Source organism: Pseudorasbora parva, chromosome 7 (assembly GCF_024679245.1).
Source record: "Pseudorasbora parva isolate DD20220531a chromosome 7, ASM2467924v1, whole genome shotgun sequence".
Lineage (NCBI taxonomy): Eukaryota > Metazoa > Chordata > Actinopteri > Cypriniformes > Gobionidae > Pseudorasbora > Pseudorasbora parva.
In genome coordinates, this window is record NC_090178.1 from 15,253,810 (window position 1) to 15,278,394 (window position 24,585).

Sequence of the window (24,585 nt, forward strand, 5' to 3'; positions counted from 1 at the left end):
CTTTTAGTCAAGTAATGAAGTTGTGTACTTTGTCCACCTCTGATAAAACGTCATATGAACTGTTGTGCTGTGCAGTATATATTTATCAAGCAGTAAAAACGGCCTTTCCCGCTCCCAAAACCAGTCGACTGTGGATGAGACAAAACAACAACCGGTGGGACGCTGTCCTGCTCCACGTCACAGGCGATGAGTGGTAAGAGAATTTTAGAAAATTTACATTTATGCATTTGGCAGACGCTTTTATCCAAAGCGACTTACATTGCATTTTAAGGTACGCATTTTACATTTTAGAATGACAGGACACTGTTCTTGACACTTTATTTAACAAAAAGAACAGCTTGTTCCGCGTGTCAAATGTCACTGCACGTGTGTAGTACTCTCCAGTTTCAGTTTTCAAATATGATCAAGTGCGTTGATCAATACTAGTTTGTTACAACCCCCCAATCCGAAGGGTCCATGTAAACGCAGCTATTTTCATATCAATATACCATGCCAAACATGACAGAGCATTTATCTTTAAGTTCATGTGCCCTCATAATCTTTAATCAAAATATCTCCACCTCCCACTTGCAACTCTTCTGTTTACTGGAGTGCGGGCGAGGCAACCTGCCAATCACATGAGTTCGACCAACAGCAAACCACAACAATATAATTAATGTCCTGCGGTCAAAATCAAATCCCGCCCTTTCGCAACTTCTGTTTCAGGCTGACTTGAATGCTCCAAAGCTAAAAGGTCTGCACTGATAAAGCTGTAGCTTTTTTCAACTTCCTCAAAAATGTTTGTATAAATAATGTCACAAGGTAAGGCAAATAACTCTACCATGTTATACATCGTAGCTCAAGGCACAATAACTCAAAGGTTAATCACAGGGATTTGTCTCTCATCATAAATACACAGAAGACTGTTAAGACCTGTGCATCCTCAATAGACTCAGTTAAGTGTCAATAATGGCTCTCCTCTGGGTGTAAACCTCCTGACTTCTGCAGGTGAAATCAAACTTGGCAAGCTTTCCCGGGCTCGGATCAATCTGTATCCTTATAACCCTTGAAACAAACTGGCTAAACGCAAGCACTATCAGTTCTGATATAACCAAAGCAAACTGACTTTAAAACAAACACCATATTGCAGAGGAACATTGTAAATAGAACGTGAAAGGGGCCTATATTTAGTGTTTTATTTATTTATATATTTTATTTATTTTATTTTTTGTGGCAGTTGCGATAAACATATAATTGAACAGACACTTCCCCTCTCGCTTGCTTCGGCATTACGCACTGCACAACCTGCCCTTACTGACGCTCTCGGTCGCGCATTAGGGTTACCACGGTCTCAGACCATATCAGCCTGTTCAGCCCTGGGCGGTGCAACACCTCTGTCAGCTCTGCAGTTATGCACACAAGGGAAAGGATTTTTATATATCACACAAATTACCACGGACACATCCTTGGCTTCGCACCAAACGAAAACTCGTTAATTTTCATCTCTGAGATCTAAACCCTGCTGCGAGAGGAGCGTTTTTACTCAAGAAGGACATTTAAAACGGCATAATTTTAACTTTACAGAATTTTCTTTCTCTGGAATACTGAAACATGACCTTTTTGCGCGCGTCCTGGGCAGCTGAAAACTGATTTTTGCGCAAACAAAGGAAACAACCCATAGTGGAGCATGGAGAACAGCACTGTATTCAAATTTAACAACAGCACTACTTCCACATGGACTGATTATAGTGTCGAATACAAGGTCGCGAGCATCTTATTGGTGATCCTTATTTGTGGAGTTGGAATTGTCGGCAACGTTATGGTCATTCTTGTGGTCTTAACGACCAAGCACATGCGTACCCCAACTAACTGTTACTTGGTGAGCCTGGCAGTTGCCGACCTCATGGTCCTGACTGCAGCGGGGCTGCCCAACATCACCGAGAGTCTGTTCGGTGGCCATTGGGTGTACGGATACGCCGGGTGCCTCTCCATCACTTATTTTCAGTACCTGGGTATCAACGCGTCCTCCTGCTCCATCACAGCATTCACCATTGAACGCTACATTGCCATTTGCCACCCGATAAAAGCGCAGTTTATGTGCACCATCTCCAGAGCCAAGAAGATCATTATTCTCGTTTGGGTTTTAACTTCCCTCTATTGCGTTATGTGGTTTTATCTTTCCGACACGACAGAGGTCGTTTTTGACAACGCTGTCGTCTTGACATGCGCCTACAAAGTATCCAGAAACATGTATCTGCCCATATATTTCACAGACTACGCGGTGTTCTACGTTATCCCGCTTTTGCTAGCCACCGTTTTATACGGATTGATCGCAAGAATTCTTTTCCTCAACCCACTGCCGTCGGATCCCAAGGAAAGTCGTAGAAACTGGAAAAAGGAGTCGTCGGTGCATGGGAACTCCAGGAGTTCCTCCAGCAGCACGACTGCTGCTTCTCGGAGACAGGTAAAGTGTTGATTTTATTCGGGTTATTTAACTTGAATAGCGTATTCTTCTGTGCGTAATTGTGCGCATGGGGAGCCTGCAGTTATATGGCAGTATTCACTGCTTTGGAACGTGAATCAGAGTTTAATCATTCTGGTTCTGATTTCTCTAAACGGCTTCTTTAATGTTCCGTTAGCTATAGCTACGATGATGAAAGAAATTTTGATTGAACGAATTAATGAGTAAATAAATGCATTTCTTATTGCATTTAGTGTAACAAATCGGAAATAAATGTAGGCTAATACTTTTTATTAATACATTGAATAATCTTCTTGCAATAAATATTGTTCAAAGACTTTTTAATAATTTTTCAAAGACGTCTTAGAGACGTTTTTTCATTAATGCACTTCGGTCATTTTCCGTCAGTTTTCGATCCCATGTTTGATGTTTTTGATTCTCATTCAACTCATAATCATTTCTATATTGCAGTGTATGTTTTAAAAGAGCCGATTCTTTAGACTCATTCTTTCAAAATTCGGAATACATTGGTCATATTTGATTCACATTAAAGAGTCGGTTCATAAGAGTCCATGTTTTTCGGGAATCGGACTACGCAGGTTGCGCTCTAGATTCGGTTGTGGCAATGCAGGAAACATTTATGATCCCGAACCAGAACACATCAGGCCTTACCAGTTAGAAATTGAATGTATTGTGACGGCTCACACAGCCTCGGGCAAGTAAAGGTCCAAATGCATAGTGAAGCCAGACGCCATTTGATAAACTCGGAGCGACTGCACATTGTGTTGTTTTTGTGTTGCCCTGGGGCTCTTGAACTGCCTGGTTGTAAAACACGGCGATAAAACACACCTCTGATGACCTTTATAAAATCAAGTCTTAAAGCTATGAATTTGCTCAAGCCCTGCAATTGTTTGTTTCATAAATTATCCGTGACATGTTATGGTGTGTTAACACATTTGGCAACAACAGCTGTACCGTGAAAATCATTTTGATACTGTTGCAAAAGTCAAAGATTGAGTGATAAATTAAAATGAGCATGCTGGTACCTCTTTAATTAAAAAACAGGTATCCTTTTACCATGTCACACATTTTCACAGATGTTCACACATTCGTCTTACACGCTATTTAGTTGTATTGAGAGAGAAAAACCCAGCAACATACATTTTGTAAAGTAATTAATGGTGCAAAATAAATACAAAACTGCAAAACCTATTTTTCATTTAAACACTTTTGAGGCTTAGGCTATAATAATAATAATAATAATAATAATAATAATAATAATAATAATAATAATAATAATATAATAGCCTAATATAATATAATTATTTTGATTGTTTAAATGAGAAGAGATTGAAGAAAATTTTTGTTCAAATGCAATTATGAGGAATCAGAGCGTTACATACGAGAATGTCTGCCATGCTCTCTGCTGCAGGTGACAAAAATGCTGGCAGTGGTGGTGATCCTCTTCGCCTTGCTATGGATGCCCTATCGGACGCTGGTGGTGGTCAACTCCTTCCTCAAGGAGGCCTATCTGGACACCTGGTTCCTTCTGTTCTGCCGTCTCTGCATTTACATGAACAGCGCCATCAACCCCATCATCTACAATGCCATGTCGCAGAAGTTCCGCGCCGCCTTCCGAAAACTGTGCCACTGCGGGGCCCAGCGCTCCGAGAAGCCTCCCACGTACAGCGTGGCCCTCACGTACAGTGTCATTAAGGAGACCTCCAATGGAGAAAGCCCAGACCACTACACCACAGAGCTAGACGACATCCGGGGAGCCGCAGAAGAGCTCCTGCCTGAGAAGAAGAGGTTATCATTTAAAGAGTCCTCACTAGCTTCTAAAGGCACATTGTCTAGTGCTTAGCTCCTTGTTGGTGTGTGTTGATTAGGTTGCTTAATTCACAGTTACACAGTGCCTCAGAGTGGCATATATTGGGGTGGCCGCCACATGAAAACAGCATTTTGACAATTTCAGACTTTAATTTGCAGATATGAAACAAAGCATATTTATTCATAACTTTCCAAACTAGACTAGAATTTCGGCTGAAGACCAAAATAGGCCTATTCCAGTCCTGTGCAGGTGGGCAATCACGGACAGACGATTGAATGGCTGATTGAACATGACAGGTGATAGATTTGGAGGTGACTGAGCGTGTGAGCTCAGGGGTGAATTCTTTGGTACTTCTTCCACTCTGAAGATTTGTACCACTATGGACTCAAAGCACTACCACTGTGGTCACTGTGGCAACAACCACATGCATCACTCTGGAAAACTTGTTCCAGGAACGGTCGCCAAATTGATGCTCACACTGCACTCTGAAAAAATGGACAGTTGATTACTTCTCGAATTCAATCGCAAGCTCAATTTTACAATTGTAGACTCCTGTATCATGCCAGAGGAGTATAAAATGACCCAATTGTGTCTCAAATGCCCATTTTACACCTAGAACCCTAATATTAGATTTGAGGGTGTTGTAGAATCAGCAATCCACGATTGACACCCACTTTCCACATTTATCAGTCTAAAACCAGAGTAAACGTGTATTTTGCTTTTGTCACATATATTGTGAATAGAATCCGTTTTCTCACGTGGCATTGATGTCCTAGCAGAGCTCTATTTTGCAGATGGTACACTGCAAAATTATGGAGGAGATGAAGATAATTTGTGATTGTGGATGTTTATATCTGTGTCTTTGTGGTATAATGGAAGGCGAAGGTAATTTAACAATTATTTTATGCTGTAAATACCTTGTTTTAGTATCTGATTTTTTGGAGAAAAAAAAAATTAATATATGTTTTAGCTCTCTATCTGTGGTTTTCAGAAGTTGGTTGCTGTAAAATACCTGCGTGAACATGGATTGTAATGTGACATTTTTACCTAACACAACTCAAATGTTTTTTTTCTTTTTTTCTCATAATCAGTGAAGACTTTAGGGGATGAAATGTACAGCTGTTGTGATGTAAGCAAAAAAGTGTATGTTAGTAACATGTTTTGTGTTTAAATTGCCTTTCTTGCTGTTTTAAAACATGTTTTGTATTTGTATTTTGTACAATAAAGTGATAGCTATTTGGGAAATTCCTCTTTGCATGCTTTAATTTTTATGGTTAAACATCCTCTAATGACAGAACACTCAGATATTATGCTAATGCAGAAGCTGCAATGTATGAGAATCTATTTCAATAAATATTTCTACAACGATCCTGCAACATTAAATCCAATCAAATGGATTTCAGCTCATTTCCTTTTCCTCCCCTAGATATTGTTTTTTGTCACAGATTACGCAGTGACCAAAAACAGCCAAGATGTAAAGTTGTTTATGTTTGAGTATCCTGGTCCAAAGACCTTTTAGGCTCATTCCAATGCAGAAGCAGTCCGGACCCTCGCTAAGTTATCAAACTGAGCCCATGACGCAGGGCAGATGCTCAGCCAGAAGATGGATGGAGAAGCTCTAGCAGAAGCGCCTGAACAGACATTTATTACTGTTCCTTCCAGCCCTCCAATTACAATAAATCATCACTCCATATGGAGAAGTGGGTAATCAACAAAGTAGTTTATGATGGGCAATACATCAAAGAGCCCTAACAAACATTAGAGTGATTGCTGAAAGTGAAATATAATTGTTGGGTTGTGACCACTACGTACCATCTAGGCCCCGTCCACACAAAGCCAGAGCTTTCTCAATCCAATCTTTTTTTTTTCTCGTTTCAAGAAATATCTGCGTCCACACGAGATTACCGAAGCCAACTTAAAACGGCGGCAGTGGCTCAGTGGTTCATGTAGGTTGTCTACAAACCAGAAGGTTGGTGGTTCAATCCCCGGTTCCACCTGACCAAGTGTCGAAGTGTCCATGAGCAAGACACCTAACCCCAGCTGCTCCCGACGAGCTGGATGGCGCCTTACATGGCTGACATCGCCGTCGGTGTATGAATGGGTGAATGTGAGGCAAAAATGTAAAGCGCTTTGGATAAAAGCGCTATATAAATGCAGTCCATTTACCAGTCCATTCCATTTAAAAACGATGTTTGCATGCCAGGCCAGTGTGTGGCGCTGTAATTCTTCCACAGAAATACACTAAAAACGGAGAAGAAGAGTTGGGGCTAGAACATAGACCGTAAAAAAATATGGACGACTCAACATCATCCGTTTCCGCTTGCCAGATTTGAAGCTTTCAGGTGGCCTGCACGGCGCTGACATCTTGGGACGGAGTCTGCGCAGTAGCGATTTCAGGACCGGAGTTGCGCAGTAGAGAGCAGGAAGTACAGCTGTGATATCAAAAGCCCGCCCACACTCTCGCAGATGCAGAACAATTAATTATGTTGGTGTGAAATAAACAGTTATGGAAATGTAGAAATTCAAGCTAAAGCTCCAATCTGCTCCCAAAAATTCAGAAAAAAGTCAGTTAGTGCCTCAGTGACAACTTCACTCAGAGAAGACGCCAGTCTCAGCTGTCAATCATGACGTCACATCCCCCGTTTTTATAGCGTCACATAACTAACTAAAACTAAACTTATTTTAAAAACGAACACTTGAAATGAAATCATCGTGATGATAACTGCCTACAATGACATAAACTAACTTTGGGGAAAAAATATTTGAAGTGTAATTTTATTGTTTAGTTTGTCTCGTGTCCATTAGAAAACACAGAGGGGCAATTATACTGGGACTGGTCACTGAGGGGGTGATGGAGGCGTGAAAGCTTCAGTATCTGAAAGGGATACTGCAGGCTTGGGCTAGAAGGGGTATAGCAGTGGTCGGACGTGAGGCAAAATCTCACAATAAAATAACAATAAATACATTTGCTACTTAAAATATGTGTTTTATTAACGCCTACACCTACCCCGACCCTAAACCTACCCTTACAATAATGCAGATACGGTAATTAAATGATGCGATATTGATGTGCGCATGCCCAGTGCCCGTAGTTGTATCCCTTAACTCTTTCACCGTGCTGGACGTAGTGTGATGACATCACCGTTTCAGAAAATATACGGATTCACTGTATTCACGGAAACAGATGATGATCGTTTTCAGATTTATCCACTTTGGGACCCGATTCGGATTCGGGCTTCCAAAACGCTGGATCAAAATGTACAAAATGTATACATATACAGCTAAATGCATCTCCATGTGGACGGGGCCCTTGAGTTAGAGTTAAACTAACTCTAGTATGGTGCTACTGTATGGGGCCAAGCTTCCCAGACAACAGTCAAACCCATTATATCATTGCATAAACAAGCACTGAAAGTAATGGATCAGAAACCAATTAAGTGGCATCACTGCGTGATTGTACAGAAGTATAAGCTTTTAAATTTTGATAGTTTTATCAAGTTTTCTTTTCTTAAATTGATTTTTAAATGTATAAATAATCTAGCTCCAACCGTACTCTGTTCTTTTGTGACAAAAATAAACATAAGGAAAGTTGCCACTAGGAGAGCAGTGGGTGGCAACTGTATAGCAGAGGGGCGTAAAACCACTTTTGGCCAGTCAAGTTTCTCAGTAATAGGGACCCGTTTTTGGAATGATTTACCAACAGAAATAAAAACAGAAACGGACCTGAAAACATTTAATAGAAAGGTGAAATTCTGGCTGAAAGAAAATCAAATATGTGGACATTGAGCTATTTTAGTTCTAATGGATTGTGTAATGTGGTTATAAATTGGGTATATGTTTTTAGAAAGGCCTGACCAGGGACTGGGGTTGCAAATTAGCCTATTGGCTAGAAACCTTTTATGCAACACATCTACACATTTTTTGTTGTGGCTTGTCTATGATAATGATGTATGTAATAATGTGCACTGCATTGTCCCTGACAAATAAAAATAAAAAAAAAAAAAAAACTTTATTGTCAGTTCAGTTTCCTGGACAAAAAAAAATCATCTTGACAAAATTACAAAAACTTTAGATTTTTATGCCAATTCTAGTAGTTATTCACCTTCATGTCATTCTAAACTACTGTAAACGAAATTTATATTCTGTCCTAATCTATTCTATAAAAAGTAATTTTCTTACTATTTTCTTGAGTATTTTTTCTTGTTTTCCAGTATCTGAAATTATTCCTAAATCAATATATTTTTATGCGATGCATAATGACATATCTACCAATGGACTAAGATTAACTTTGAATAAACTTGTTTCCCCTTTGAACTACGTTTTTTTCTTACTGCACATGAAGATATTTCTTATCCATAAACTTTGCTTAACATTTCTCAGAAAACATGACATGACTTAATATGTCCTTTTGGATCTCAAGTGAATGTTTATCGATTTAAGAATGTTTTTTTTTTTTAAATCTGTATCTGTTCTGGGGGTAATGGCGTTTGGGGGTGTAAAATGTGTTATTTTGGCAAGGTTGCCAACTAAAATTTGCATTCCTGGGTCTATATATCGTTTAATTGAGGTCGCTTTAACACGCGGACATAGAAAACAACCCGCGGGAAAACCGCAGACTTGGCAACACAGTGCAGTTGAGTTCTGTTGACATTTGACAACTAATGTTATGCGTTGCTCCGTTGCTCTGATTGGTTGTAGGTCTATCCAGTTGATGTCTTTCCTAGTTCGGTTGAAACATGGCCCATAATCACAGCCCAATGGAGCAGTATCAGACTCATATTCTGACTAGAAGTATGGCGACGTCAGGCTACAAGTTTGGTGGCAATCGAATGAATTACCTAGAAAAAAAATATCAAATAACAGAGCTATTTTTTGTTTGTTCTCCTCAAACAACCCTAAATAGCCAACTTCCAGTTGGGCGGAGCTAATGACATACAGTGTGGAAGTTGTTCGGCCTGTCGAGATCTATACGTGTAGCTGTCATGGAACAGAAGAATGCAAACACAAGTAATCTGGTGCTGAGGGCGTGGCTGATCCTGTGACTGTACAGAGTTTCACAAATGTATGTGCTAGTATGTTTCCACGATTTAAGATTGCGTTCAAGGGGGCGCTGTAGAACCCCCTTGCAACTCCCGTGTACCAGCTCTGGCCCGGACCTAATGACGGCGTATTCAGAAATATGGGTTTTTGAGCATAAGGGCCCCAAATGCCCCCAAAACCTTAATAATAATACTACTAATAATAATAATCCTTAGAAAAATAGTAGCCTATAAAAAAACAAATATATTGGTAACACTTTAGGTTAGGGAACACATATTAACAATTAAGTAGGTGCTTATTAGCATGCATATTAATAGCATATTGGCTGTTTATTAGTACTTATAAAACACATATTAATGCCTTAATCTACATGACTATATTTTATATCCCTTAACCCTAACCCATACCTAACAATAACCACCACAACAACTACATTACTTACAATTAATACGCAGTAATTTGTGATTAATTAAGGGGAAAACTCATAGCTAATAGTGCATAGTATTTCCTAATTTAACGCGTAACCAATTCAAATAAAAGGTTTTAGTTTTTTCTTTAAATTTGTAATGATTTGTAAGCATGTTGCCTTTTTACTGTATTTTTGATCAATAAATGCAGCCTTGGTGAGCATAAGAGGCTTATAAAAACATATACTTTTTCCACATTTGATTTACACCATCTAATTGGAATCAAGTGCTAGCTGGTTTCTGCATCAAAACACATTGGCTGGTGTGCCTGGAGCCAGAAAGACACAAACAAATGAGTCCAGCATTAGCCCTGAGTTGGATGTGGTGAGAATGAGAACATTAATCTCAACCAAAGGTCTCTTGACACGAGAGTCAACAAAGGAGCTTAGCCAGGCAGGGCTGATTAGTGTAAACAGCTACAGCCCAGTTCAGCCTCATGCACTTATGTCAACACTTGACAGTGGAGATAACCACACACCCCACTTCTATTTTAGGATGCAGCATTGCATAACATCATAACTAGTACTAGAACACAAAGAGTCTGGAATACAAACGAATTGCAGCAGTTTATAGGTGCTCATTCAATGCATGTCTAACACAAGGACAATCTGCATGAATCTGTTTGGCATGCTGAAAAGAATCTTTTTCAGATTTTACACTATTAATTTACAGTCTGTTTTCCAAAATATTCAACAAAAAGTAACTTCCCAGACGGTTTGCTATGAGACGAATTATGAAAATCAATGCTTTAAACTTCTACAGGCCACATAGTGAAACAGAATAATAGACAGAAACTCACATCTTGAGGCTAGGACAGTTTTTCAGTCCAAACAAAACATAATAAACACTCAAATGGAAATGTCAACTCTCCATGTCTAGCTTGTCAAACTTAACATTCAATTATATGACAGCGGAACTGCAATTTCCGTTCAAATTAAATTATCGTTGGCCTGTCATTTTTCTGTCAAAAATACAACACATACAAATTAAATCATGCAAATTTTAGACTGACTCAGTTGGTAAATATTAAACATTATTCATAAAGCTAAAACAAGGGATCTTCAATATAGCCAGCAAAGTCTTAAACAAACAGGCACAAATCCAATATTGTGAGACCAAAAGATATATTTGGAAATTAGAAAATTAACCTAGAATTGTGTTTCTCACCTCAGACGTCTTGACTGTCTCCAACAATCAAAATCATGCAACATTTTTGAGCCCGATCACATGAAAATGTGTATCAACAATACAAGGAATATAATGAAATGTATATTCCAAAATGAGTTTAGGCATGCATATGGTACACAGTTTTACGTGTGCACTTTATGGCATATAATACGCACCAACCCCACTACCCAAGAGCGTGTCATATACAGGTCCTTCTCAAAAAATTAGCATATTGTGATAAAGTTCATTATTTTCCATAATGTAATGATAAAAATTAAACTTTCATGTATTTAGATTCATTGCACACCAACTGAAATATTTCAGGTCTTTTATTGTTTTAATACTGATGATTTTGGCATACAGCTCATGAAAACCAAAAAATTCCTATCTCAAAAAAATTAGCATATCATGAAAAGGTTCCATTTATGATTTGTTTCCATTTTGATTTCCTTGATACCTTTGTAACATTCCACAATGAAAATAAATTGTCTCATTCATTGGTATGTACACTAAAAACCCTTTCAGAATACCTTTTCAGAAACCCTGATCCTTCCAGTTGTGATATTTCTGAATTACCACTAAATTGACAACTGAATTGACAATAGCTCATCTGGGCTTATAGCGGTGACAGCAACATACTGTACACACTCACAAAGATAAAATCTCCCTCACAAACTTACTGAAGCATTCATGTAATCTCTGCCTGTTTTCTTACTACACTGTCCCAAAAATAAGGGAACACTTAATCATCACAGTACAATAGTCCATTAAACTTCAGGCATATTAATGGTGTAAGTTAAGACCCATTAGGTCAGTGATCATTTGCCTGTTATTTTTAATGTTTTTATGCCGTGCAAACCAGTTTTTTGTCAGACAGATGTTTTATTCTCATCTCATTACGCCATCCAGAGCTGTAGAATTTTCTGATGTATAATTCCTCTTCACTTGCGAATGTGATTGAGTCTCCTCCTTCTGTGGGCCTAGACGAGCTGCTAATATTATTTAATTCTTTTTGTTCAGATATCTTGGATGTAGTGGCCCCATATAAAGATAGGGAACGTAAGCTTAATTTCACGCCATGGCTTAATATTTATACTCGTTCTGTGAGGAAGGAATGCAGGAAGGCTGAACGGAAATGGAGAAAGGATAATTTATAGGTTTCTCTTCAAAATTATGAGGCAATGTTTTTCGCACTGGCTGTTTTGAGATCTGCGAAGCAAATTTATTTCTCCAATGTCATTGCACAGAAATGTAACCCCTACAGCACTTTTCTCAATGATTAATAGACTTCTTAATCTGACTGGATGTTCAGTCATTGTGAAATGTTTCAGACATTTTGTGTGGAAAAAGTAGAGATTATATCTAGTCTTCCAACATTGCTGATAGAGACTGTGATGTTAGCTTGTGACAGGAGTTTTGACCTCTTTGTGCAGGTGTCATTGGTGCAAGGTCATCATTATTCACTTGAAGCCTGCTTCTGTTGGTTGTGATGTGGTTCCTCTACGTCTTCTTAAGGAGATGCTGTCATTGGGCCTAGTATCGCCTCTATCATTAATAGCAAGTTTGTTCCATCAGGTCTTCAGCAAGCAGTTATTCAGCCGATTCTTTAAAAGCCTAATTTAGACTCTCCAGAACTGAAGAATTACTGCCCCATCTCAAAACAGCTAATGTCATTTTTAGACATATTCCGGTCTGGTTTTAGGGCAGGTCACAGTACAGAGTCAGTAGAGAGATGCTTGCAAAGTCCATATAGCTCACCCTGGGTCGACATTTCATTCAGTAACATTAGATGGTTCGATTTATATGTTTAATGTTGATGATCACATTATTTTACATATGCATATGCTTTCATACGATGACTTGTTTTATTGCGTCTCCTTCGTCTGTGTTTTGTTTAGGATATTCTGAACTCATTCAGAAGATGCAAAATAGTGCCCCCTAGCATTTAATAGTGAAAACACCTGTCTTTGGCAGGGAAATAGTTCAATTGGTTCATGTCTTATTTTACAAATATAACTTTCTAACTGAAGTTTGATAACTTTGTTCCAACAACAGTGCCTGTCACTTGTGGGGTTCCACATTGTTCTGTTATTGGCAATCTCTTATTTTCCTATTATATGTTGCCTCTGGGCGCAAAAAAATAAAATAAAATATATTGTGATTTCTGGATTTCTGTCTCTCACAGTGGACATGCACCTATGATGACAATTTCAGACCCCTCCATGATTTCCAAGTTGTAAAACTTAACTTGCAAAATAGCATGTTGTTCAATTAGTTATTTTCCTCACTATATATATATATATATATATATATATATATATATATATATATATATATATATATATATATATATATATATATATATATATATATATACACAGTCTTGTTCAAAATAATAGCAGTACAATGTGACTAACCAGAATAATCAAGGTTTTTAGTATATTTTTTATTGCTACGTGGCAAACAAGTTACCAGTAGGTCCAGTAGATTCTCAGAAAACAAACAAGACCCAGCATTCATGATATGCACGCTCTTAAGGCTGTGCAATTGGGCAATTAGTTGAAAGGGGTGTGTTCAAAAAAATAGCAGTGTCTACCTTTGACTGTACAAACTCAAAACTATTTTGTACAAACATTTTTTTTTTCTGGGATTTAGCAATCCTGTGAATCACTAAACTAATATTTAGTTGTATGACCACAGTTTTTTAAAACTGCTTGACATCTGTGTGGCATGGAGTCAACCAACTTGTGGCACCTCTCAGCTGTTATTCCACTCCATGATTCTTTAACAACATTCCACAATTCATTCACATTTCTTGGTTTTGCTTCAGAAACAGCATTTTTGATATCACCCCACAAGTTCTCAATTGGATTAAGGTCTGTAGATTGGGCTGGCCACTCCATAACATTAATTTTGTTGGTTTGGAACCAAGACTTTGCCCGTTTACTAGTGTGTTTTGGGTCATTGTCTTGTTGAAACAACCGTTTCAAGGGCATGTCCTCTTCAGCATAGGGCAACATGACCTCTTCAAGTATTTTAACATATGCAAACTGATCCATGATCCCTGGTATGCGATAAATAGGCCCAACACCATAGTAGGAGAAACATGCCCATATCATGATGCTTGCACCTCCATGCTTCACTGTCTTCACTGTGTACTGTGGCTTGAATTCAGAGTTTGGGGGTCGTCTCACAAACTGCCTGTGGCCCTTGGACCCAAAAAGAACAATTTTACTCTCATCAGTCCACAAAATGTTCCTCCATTTCTCTTTAGGCCAGTTGATGTGTTCTTTGGCAAATTGTAACCTCTTCTGCACATGCCTTTTTTTTAACAGAGGGACTTTGCGGGGGATTCTTGAAAATAGATTAGCTTCACACAGACGTCTTCTAACTGTCACAGTACTTACAGGTAACTCCAGACTGTCTTTGATCATCCTGGAGGTGATCATTGGCTGAGCCTTTGCCATTCTGGTTATTCTTCTATCCATTTTGATGGTTGTCTTCCGTTTTCTTCCACGTCTCTCTGGTTTTGCTCTCCATTTTAAGGCATTGGAGATCATTTTAGCTGAACAGCCTATCATTTTTTGCACCTCTTTACAGGTTTTCCCCTCTCTAATCAACTTTTTAATCAAAGTACGCTGTTCTTCTGAACAATGTCTTGAACGACCCATTTTCCTCAGCTTTCAAATGCATGTTCAACAAGTGTTGGCTTCATCCTTAAATAGGGGCCACCTGATTCACACCTGTTTCTTCACAAAATTGATGACCTCAGTGATTGAATGCCACACTGCTATTTTTTTTTAACACACCCCTTTCAACTAATTCAACTAATTGCCCAATTGCACAGCCTTAAGAGCGTGCATATCATGAATGCTGGGTCTCATTTGTTTTCTGAGAATCTACTGAACCTACTGGTAACTTGTTTGCCACGTAGCAATAAAAAAATATACGAAAAACCTTGATTATTCTGGTTAGTCACATTGTACTGCTATTATTTTGAACAAGACTGTATATATATATATATATATATATATATATATATATATATATATATACACACATATATATAGTAATACTGTGTACTGTGTACCATACTAATACTGTGTTTGATCCCCTTTCGCCTTCAGAACTGCCTTAATTTTATGTGTCATTGATTGAACAAGGTGCTGACAGCATTCTTTAGAAATGTTGACCCATATTGATAGGATAGCATCTTGCAATGCTAACGGACGAGGCTCGTTTCCATCAGAGAGAGACATGAAAAACAAAGAAGTATGCAAATGGAAACGCTCATTATTGTTATCGTACAACTAATTGATTTATTGACTATCGCGACAGGCCTATTATTAGACTTTTTTTTTTGCCGACGGCCGGGGGAGCGGCCCTCGGTTGGACGGCTGTTCTGGACTTTTCCAGAACACATAGATCGCCAATCCGTCCCTGCTCAAGGTTGTGCGTGTTGTGGCTTCACAAATGCTTTGCTGCATACCTCCATAGCGAGTGGTTATTTCAGTCAAAGTTGCTCTTCTATCAGCTTGAATCAGTCGGCCTATTCTCCTCTGACCTCTAGCATCAACAAGGCATTTTTGCCCACAGGACTGCCGCATACTGGATGCTTTTCCCTTTTCACAGCATTCTTTGTAAATCCTAGAAATGGTTGTGCGTGAAAATCCCAGTAACTGAGCAGATTGTGAAATACTCAGACCGGCCCGTGAACATAAAAAACCATGCCACGCTCAAAATTGCTTAAATCACCTTTCTTTCCCCTTCTGACATTCAGTTTGGAGTTCAGGAGATTGTCTTGACCAGGAACACACCCCTAAATGCTTTGAAGAAACTGCCATGTGGTCTGTTGATTAGATAATTGCATTAATGAGAAATTAAACAGGTGTTCCTAATAATCCTTTGAGTGAGTATATATATATGACCATTGTACAATTACCATATACCACAAAACCATTTACTATTGCCTATGATGCACAGAGTTATCTTCATTTGAGGGTGGGATGGAATTATAGTTTTTTTGGCATATCTGGAGAAGGTTTAGAGCTGGATGGTTCACAATTTGGTTCAATTAAACCAAAGTAAAACTGAGATTATGCCTTTTTGGCCCCGCCAGAGGATGCATAGATATTGCCATTTATTTAGGTTCATGGACTATTGCCAAGGCTAAGAAAGGCATCTAGATGCTTGACCCAGAGCTGAAATTTGATAAACAGGTTAATGATGTGGTTAAGAGTTTGGCTAGTATCTGTTGTTTAAGCATGTTGTTTGTTGTTTCAATTTATTGCATGTTTTTCTGTGCTAATTGTACAATACTTTGGTTTGCAGGTGCAGTTGTAAAGTGCTTTGAATAAATGCAAAAAGTGGTGAAAGTGATTGTAAATCATTTTCACCTGTTTTGGTTAAATCTGTATAAACAGCAAGACAACTCTAAAAAAGGGAATGATTTTGCAGGTGGTGGTCACTGACAACTACTCTCTCTTGATCCTTTCTGACTGATTTGCCTTAAGTTTTGTGTTTTGTTAGGGTCCTTGTCATTTCTTATAACATTAAGCAGTACCTGAAACCCAATCAATTTGCACAGGTAGTTTAGATCCTCCAGCATCCATACATGCCATCACAAGTAGGATTGTTGTTTCTCCCAGAATTGGCAGGACTGCCATTGGTGCCCCGATCTCTTCACAGATGGGAGCAGGTTCACACCGAGCACACGTGAAGGAGTCTTGAGATGCCATGGGGAACAGTATGCTGACTGCAACATCATCCAGCATCCTCCGGTTTGGTGGTGGGCCACTGATGGTCTGGGGAGAAATATTAGGTACTGGGATGAAGTCCTTAGAGCCATTGTCATACCTTACATGAGTAGGGGTGTAAGAAAATATCTATAAACGCGAGTATCGCGATATTATGTTTGGCGATACTGTATAGATTCTCAAAAACACTGTATCGATATTTATATATTTATTTTTTTACATCCATGATTTGTGGCTTTGTGTTCGAATTAAACCACAGACTGTATACAAAATTATACTGTATCAATTAAATAAAACTTGTTACTTGATATGTATTGTATCGCTTTGCCAGATTATTGGCAATACACAGCTCTATACATTAGAGCAGTGGGCCCTGAGTGTATAGAGACAGTTTCTGGATGATGAAGGCATTGATGCCATTGACCAGTGTCACATCATTTTGCTCTCAACAAAAATAAGTGAAGATTTTCAGTATTTCAAAATTTTCACTTTTGGGTTAATTATTCCTCTAAAGCTATCCTAGAAATCTAGACGCACCTTAGCAGTAGCAAATCTAATTTGCAGCCAGGGTAGTCTAGCAACTCTTCGTTGGCTTGCGAACTTAAACAAAAACAAAAAGCTCTGGTCAGGCCAATCACATTGTGTATAGAGTCAGTGGGGGGGGCTTAACATAATGATGGCAGAGTTGACGGTTCCGCGTGCTATTTGAAAACAAAGAAGCTGACGAGGAGCGGTCTTTCAGATTGGCTTTGGCCGCGACTCTGGAAAACTTGGAGTTAAGTTTCGCTCTGAGAAAAGAACGGCATTGAAGTCATTCTTAAGAAGGGAAGATGTGTTCTGCGTTTTGCCGACCGGATACGGCAAAACTTTAATCTATCAACTAGCTCCAATTCACCTTCTTCGTTGCTCTGGTTGGTTGTAACACTACCCTATTGCGTGCAGAGGGAATTTGAAAGACAACCGTTTATCCTGCCCCCCAGTGTAAGCCCTTCCAATGGTGTGTTCCCCGACCCAACTTCATCTTGATGTGGGTCTGGCTTGTCAGGCTACTCTAAAGTCCCATTTGGACGGGACTGTTTTCACGGAGGTCGTTAATTCGGACCGAGTCTGCCAGGTGTTTCTCTCACACAAATTTAGTAAAAATTCCAGGGTAAATTACATACTGGTTTTCTGCAAACTCAATGGTCCTCTGTAAAATTCAAACGTCATTCATAATGCACGGAAGCACAGATACTGTAACGCCCACATCAAGAAAACACACACTGTTAATCCCGTCTGAATTGGAACAATAAATCACAGAAGTAGAGTGATAAGTGTTGTAATTCAAACAACTTTTAGGGCTTACAACAAAATGTATTTCCTCTCTCAGGTCTCTTAACTTATCTCATTGTCATAAGAAATCTAATTTATAGTGGTACTTTGGGGCTATTTGAGGTTTGAGTATCAATATAACAACAGGCTATTTAAATGATTATTCTAACTAAGAATATCTAAAAAAAAAAAAACAACAACAACAAAAAAACAGTTTATTGTAATGATATCATGCTTATGCAAAAGATAACCGGCTTAAATGGTGCGGCAATCACTGCACTGACGACTATCACAAGTGCAACAAAATGAATCAACCCATATAATAATGGGTTGTTGAGGCGGTGATTGGCTAGCCGTCTCTGATTGGCTTTTGTTAGACAAGTGGAAAAGTGCCATTCAAACTTACACACTTGATACTATCCATGCTGGCTTCACCCTAAGGCCTCTTTTCATTCTTCAATGTTACTTTGGGGTGCAGCTGCGAAAAGAGACATGTGTGTGACTATTGACCTTTGAGGTCATTTTAACCGTAACCTGTAAAAAAAATACGTAAACCTGGACCAGGCTCAGACTTCAATGGATGAATGGTCAATTGCAATTCAAGGAAGTTATATGACATATTTACCTGTGCCTCTTTAAGGTAGAGTAAAACCACTATAATGAACACAACAACAAAGAAGTCACTTATCACATAATTTAAAAAAACAGACCCTGGGAACAGTCCAGGTGTGCTCAACCCATGAAACCAATATCTATTATTTGCTAAATTAATAAAAAAATTGCTTCAGCATATAAAATAATCACACACCTAAGGATAATGTACCTCAAATAATCGCCCTCGCATTTATAAAGCAAGCTGGTTTCATTCAAACCAAGCAGAAAACATTAACTCTGTGGATTATCTCACAGTGTGCCATGCAACATTTCTCCTAGTGTGCTCTGATATACTGTAGGATGGGAGAATGAGCAGATGTTTCTGCCTGAACTGTGCCTAAAATTAATGGTTAACCTCTATTATTCCCATGTGCAATGAATGAACGAACAGTAAAGCCTCATTGGCATTCACAAATCTCAAGCCAGTGTTGCTAGGCAACAATTATTTATTTCTATCTGTCAAAGCTCAAGTTGACGGATTTCTTGTGGACAGCTGAGGAAGAACCCCAGCAGAGGAAAATATCTTATTCAAGAGGGCACTTCAGGTGAAAGCCAGACCGATGGACAAATCCGATAAGACATGATACTAGAGATTAATCAAATCACACTTTGGTTAAATCTTAGTATTGCTGAAAATCATAGTTTTGGAAAAAAGCCCAGAATATACAAATAAACCACCTCTGGCTATCAAACACGCAATGGCATTATAAAAAAAAATAATCCTAGTGACATTTATGGTTTCCAGCATTATTTGTGAAACTGATTGACTCAGACTCAAAGGCTAAGGCTGCAAAATTGAATTTAGATCTATTTAGAAGAAAAAAATGCTTTAAAAAAAAAGAAGCGGCTTGGGTGATACAGCGAGGTGTATGCATTTATTTTGCCCGCTGATTCTTCTGAAAAACCCAATCAGCTGAGTATAACATGACAGCTCTTACGATAACGGTAAGTTGTTCTCTAAATCTCTTGCCAGAAAAATAGTATTTTCAGCTGTTTGAACAAAAATCTTATCTTTTAAAATAGGATATGGTCAATTTTTTAATTTCATTTATTTTTTACCCTGAATATGATTCAATGCAAATTTGTGTTTCTTTAAAGGTGCAGTAATTTATGTGTCACTAAACACAATGACGAAATAAATGACTGTTTTCAAACAGGTTCTGGATGGACAACATTGGTTAAACCATGCTTTCCCATTCAAAAATGACATAGAGCGTAATTCAATTACAGCTGTTAGTCACATTGAAATATAAATGTGAATCATAATTTTTTTTTTCTGTTTTTATATATGGTTTAAGATGGTCTCCCAACCTGAACCAGCAGAAAATTCCACTAAACCACTTTAAGAACAGCCAAAAGATCAGCATGTATATTCATTATAGAGATCTGAGCTAAAAGTCAATCATTTGTACTTATATTGTTTATCCTTCGTTCAGTGACAAAGAACTGCCAATAATGATTATTGATGCATAAATGAAATACAGCCTTTTCTGTTTATTTCTTAAGATTAATATTGATATTTTATTCATGATTGAGAAGACAGCACACATCATGGTTAATCACGATTCTTGGGACATTCATCTTTTGTTTGATAAACAGAAAAAACTTCATTTGTTTGAAAAAATTATCTCATTTTTTACTCACCCTCAAGCCATAGGTGTATATGACATTCTTCTTTCAGACGCATAGAATCTGAGTTATATAAAAATAATGTCCTAGCTAATCAAGCATTGAATGGCAGCTCAAAATTTGAAGCCCAAATGTATCCATCTATTATCCACACAGTCCAAAGGGGATAATAAAGGCCTTCTGAAGAGGATCGATGGGTTTGTATAAGAAAAATAGCCATATTTAATACATATTTAAAATAACATTACATTACATACTTTTATAATGGATGGATACACTTTTTGGGGGCTTCAAATTTTGGGCTGCCATTATAATGCTTGGAAGAGGACATTTTTTTTATATAACTCAGATTATAATTCTGAAAGAACAACATCATATACACTATAGGATTAGCCTGGATGCCAGCCGAACTCAGCCCCGCCCACAACATTCGTGTTCCGTCTGGACTTGATCCATAGAGGAGTAATTATGCTGAATAGAAACTGTTCAGACAAATGAAATTGTCAGGGCGGGCTTTAGACGATGACAGACAGATGATAAACAGTAACGTAATCATGCACATCATCAAAGGCGCTTGGATGAATTTGTTCGAATCCTAAACGGAGAGCTTGTTTGTATATGCAGTCACCTTCACTATTTCTCTCTGAAATGATGATTATGTTGATAAGTAACTGTGTATCCTTAAAAACATTTTTTTTTTAAAATACCGGCAAATATCGTTTATTAGAGCGTGCGTGTAGAAAAAATGGTGTTTGGGGTGTAAAATGTGTGTTATTTTGGCAAGGTTGCCTGCTAATATTTGCATTCCTGGGCCTAAATATTCAACCTGTTCTCACTCCCAAGGCGTCAAAATCCGAAGCATAGTCAAGTGCCTTCCGCGTCACAATTAAGACGCTAAAGGTGCCCCTGGGCGTCATTTTGCGACGCGCTGGGTGCTCCATTCATTACAATGATAAACCTTTGGCGTCATAAACAGACGCATTTAATTATTTGCGTTTATAAAAGCAGACATGATTTTATTAATATTTAAAGGCTACTTTTATATTTTGGAGCAACTAACTCCACTCCTACCCTAAACCTACCCATATCTAAACAATATAAAACACATAACAGGCAAATAAATGTACAGACACAGGTATTTATTGCAAAAACTGACCAAAGCAGTATAAAAGTATTAACTCGTGTTGCATTCCAAGTCTTCTGAAGTCATATGATATCTTCATGTGAAGAACAGAGTCGATCTTGATGTTTTAATCGCTGAAATGATGATCCCGCTGCCCCGTGAACGCACTCATTCATAACTCATTCAAATAATTCAAAAGACTCCTGAGCATGACGCAATCGGTCACAAGACACACGAGAGCCAATGACATTTTACAATCAATGCTGACGTAATGACGCAATTGGTCACAAGACATACGAGAGAGCCAATGCAATTTCACTATGAAATCTCACGTAACCGGCGCCAATATTTGAAATTTGATTGTGTTTGTTGATGATCTTCTGCGGATGGAGATGCTGATCGCTTTTGGGGATTTTCTTCATACAAATCAATCGTTTGGCCTCGGAAAACTTGGATTATTTAACTTTTTTGAATAACTTGTGTATGCAGTCGTATATGTCAGGCTATATCCTGTGTTTTATATCATGTTCAGACAAATGGGTAGGTTTAGGGATGGGATGGGGTTGGGTTACATGTTAAGCATGTCTAAATAGCGTAAATAAAATAAATGTAAATAAGATTATGCTTGCTGATTAAATTGAAAAACACACTCCAACATGTCATAATGGCAAAATTATAAACTAATACAATTTCACCATGACGATAACATTACTAATACCCAGCGCGTCTGTGTATGACGCCAAAGGTTTCTCACTGAAATGAATGGAACACCCAGCGCGTCGAAACATGACGCCTTGGGGCACCTTTAGCGTCTTTATTGTGACGCGGAAGGCACTTGACCATGCTTCGGTTTTTGACGCCTTGGGAGTGAGAATGGGTTGAAATATTACATAATAGTCGCTTAAACCCGCGGAGATGTAAAACAACCCACGGAAAAAAAAACGCGGACTTGGCAACACAGTGCAGTTGAGTTCTGTTGTTGTTTGACAACTAAAGTTATGCGTCGCGTCATTGCTCTGATTGGTTGTAGGTCTATCCAATTGATGTCTTTCCTGGTTCGGTTGAAACACGCCCCATAATCACAGCTCAATGGAGCAGTATCAGACTTGGCCTGGGTGGCAGCCGAACTTAGCCCCGCTCACAACATTTTTAGGTCAGGCGTATGGCGTTTAAATAAAGTCAAAAGTTGCGCGCACGAAAACCACGAGCACGCGAATAAACCCAAGCGCGCAAAACAGACCCACGAGAGGAAAATAGCAACGCGAGAGCGCATCAGTGCACCCGCGAGAGCGCATCTGTGCAGCCGCGAGAGCGCATCTGTGCAGCCGCGAGCGCATTTGTACACCGCGAGCGCGCATTTGTACACCGCGAGCGCGCGAAACAGTATTTAGGGGTGGAAATGAATACTAGCGCAAGCCCCTGCTGCCTAGCGCGCACAACTGCAAATGAGCGCTCGCGTGACTACTCAACACTCGTTTGCTCCTCGAGTTGACTTTTGACACTTTGAGGGCGGGGCAATGACTTTTGTCTTCCCACCTGTGATTGGTCATTTGTTTAATCAGTTTTAGTCTTGTTTAAACATGTAGCAGGACTAGGACAAGGCACGTTTTAAGGAACCATTATGTCGGACCCTGAGTAGGTAATTTAATTTTTAAGTCTTTGTGTTTCGAGTGCAATATATTCAATATATGAAATTGTATTGTACAATTTCGAAGGTATTTTGTTTACAATCATCTTGAATAGTTTGTATAGGACCTTAACACCAAAAAAGATAAGCTAATTTAAGATAAAGCTGGCTAACCCATAAATGTAGGATGTTAAAGGTTAGTTTTGACCTACATTGAAAATATACAGTAAATAAATCATCGCTGAGTAGCATTTCTAGCTACTTAAAGCTAGTATGCTAATGTATAAACAAAGCAGCGTAAATGCAACCTTTGTAATTTATTCAAACCACAGCACCGACCCCTATTGCTATTATCGTAATGCCGTTTATAAAATGATTAGAACACATTACAAACGGCATTAGTGAAACTTAAGGGTTACATCACTGAAAGCGTTTTTCTGCTGATGGTCTATGTGACCCTGTAAAAAGTGTAAAACAAAAAAAAGTGACGTTTTGATGTTTTCTGTCATCCTATATGCAAACAATTAAGAAAATTATTTTGATAGATGTACTACTAAGACCATGTTTGAAATAGGGAAATTAGTAAGTAAAATCAAACTTTGATGCTCATTATCTATTTTTTTTAATACTTTCCTGGACTCAAAGGATGAGTAGAGATAATGTAACCCTTTCAACTTTTGAAGTGTGTTTATCACAACAGTGACATGGTATCTTAACATCTCATTAATTATTCTTTGTTCTGTCAATAGCTAAGACACCACTTTTTGGCAAATCTTTTACACAAGTTGCAACAGGCCTTCAGCACAATACCACTGGATTTTAGATTATCTGGAGTTTCTGTGTCGTCAGGAGCTGTATATTCTGGAGGCCCTGTCCAGTCACATACAAGTTCCCCCTGCTATCATTTACATTTACATTTACATTTAATCATTTAGCAGACGCTTTTATCCAAAGCGACTTACAAAAAAGGGGAGAGTAATAGAAGCAACGAAACAGACAAGGCCAACAACCTGTAAGAGCTGTAAGAAATCTCAATTAATTAGCACAGTACAATTTTTTATTTTATTTTTTATAGACATGTACAACAAAAACTCACGTACGCAAAATACAAAACACTGGATTTTGATAGCTATGATAACAACCCATTAGGACTAAGGCTGTTGCCCCAGCTGTTGTCGTTAATGCAGATTCAGTGGCCCAATGGGTGGTATCACCCAGGCTTTGCAAGAGCTCTTTGACCTTATACGGGCACAAGCGGAACATCCAGCACCATGTGTCAGATAAATAAATCACAAAGATTGCATTTACGCTGCTTTGTTTATACATTAGCATACTAGCTTTGTTAAGTAGCTAGAAATGCTACTCAGCAATGATTTATTTACTGTATATTGTCAATGTAGGTCAAAACTAACCTTTAACATCCTACATTTATGGGTTAGTCAGCTTTATCTTAAATTAGCTTATCTTTTTTGGTGTTAAGGTCCTATACAAACTATTCAAGATGATTGTAAACAAAATACCTTCGAAATTGTACAATACA

General features: G+C 38.4%; 1 protein-coding gene and 1 long non-coding RNA gene across 2 annotated transcripts in view; one reads left to right on the forward strand and one right to left on the reverse strand.

Moving 5' to 3' along the window:
• Positions 1-271: 271 nt before the first annotated feature.
• Positions 272-5,519, forward strand: trhra (thyrotropin-releasing hormone receptor a). Its single transcript, XM_067448274.1, has 2 exons — positions 272-2,443; positions 3,873-5,519. Exons 1-2 carry the CDS (start codon positions 1,667-1,669, stop codon positions 4,302-4,304), a joined length of 1,209 nt encoding a protein of 402 aa, XP_067304375.1. The 5' UTR covers positions 272-1,666; the 3' UTR covers positions 4,305-5,519.
• Positions 4,101-24,585, reverse strand: part of LOC137082800 (uncharacterized) — a 70,383-nt gene continuing 49,898 nt past the window's right edge. The window contains exon 3 of the long non-coding RNA XR_010906411.1: positions 4,101-4,236. This is a non-coding gene — a long non-coding RNA (uncharacterized lncRNA). The remainder of the gene's footprint in view (positions 4,237-24,585) is intronic.

What these genes read in the sequence shown, in the direction of transcription:
- trhra (XM_067448274.1), top strand. Translation starts at nt 1,667, where the DNA reads ATGGAGAACAGCACTGTATTCAAATTTAACAACAGCACTACTTCCACA. An exon ending in CTGCTGCTTCTCGGAGACAG is followed by an intron (nt 2,444 to 3,872) that starts GTAAAGTGTTGA and finishes TCTCTGCTGCAG; the next exon opens with GTGACAAAAATGCTGGCAGT.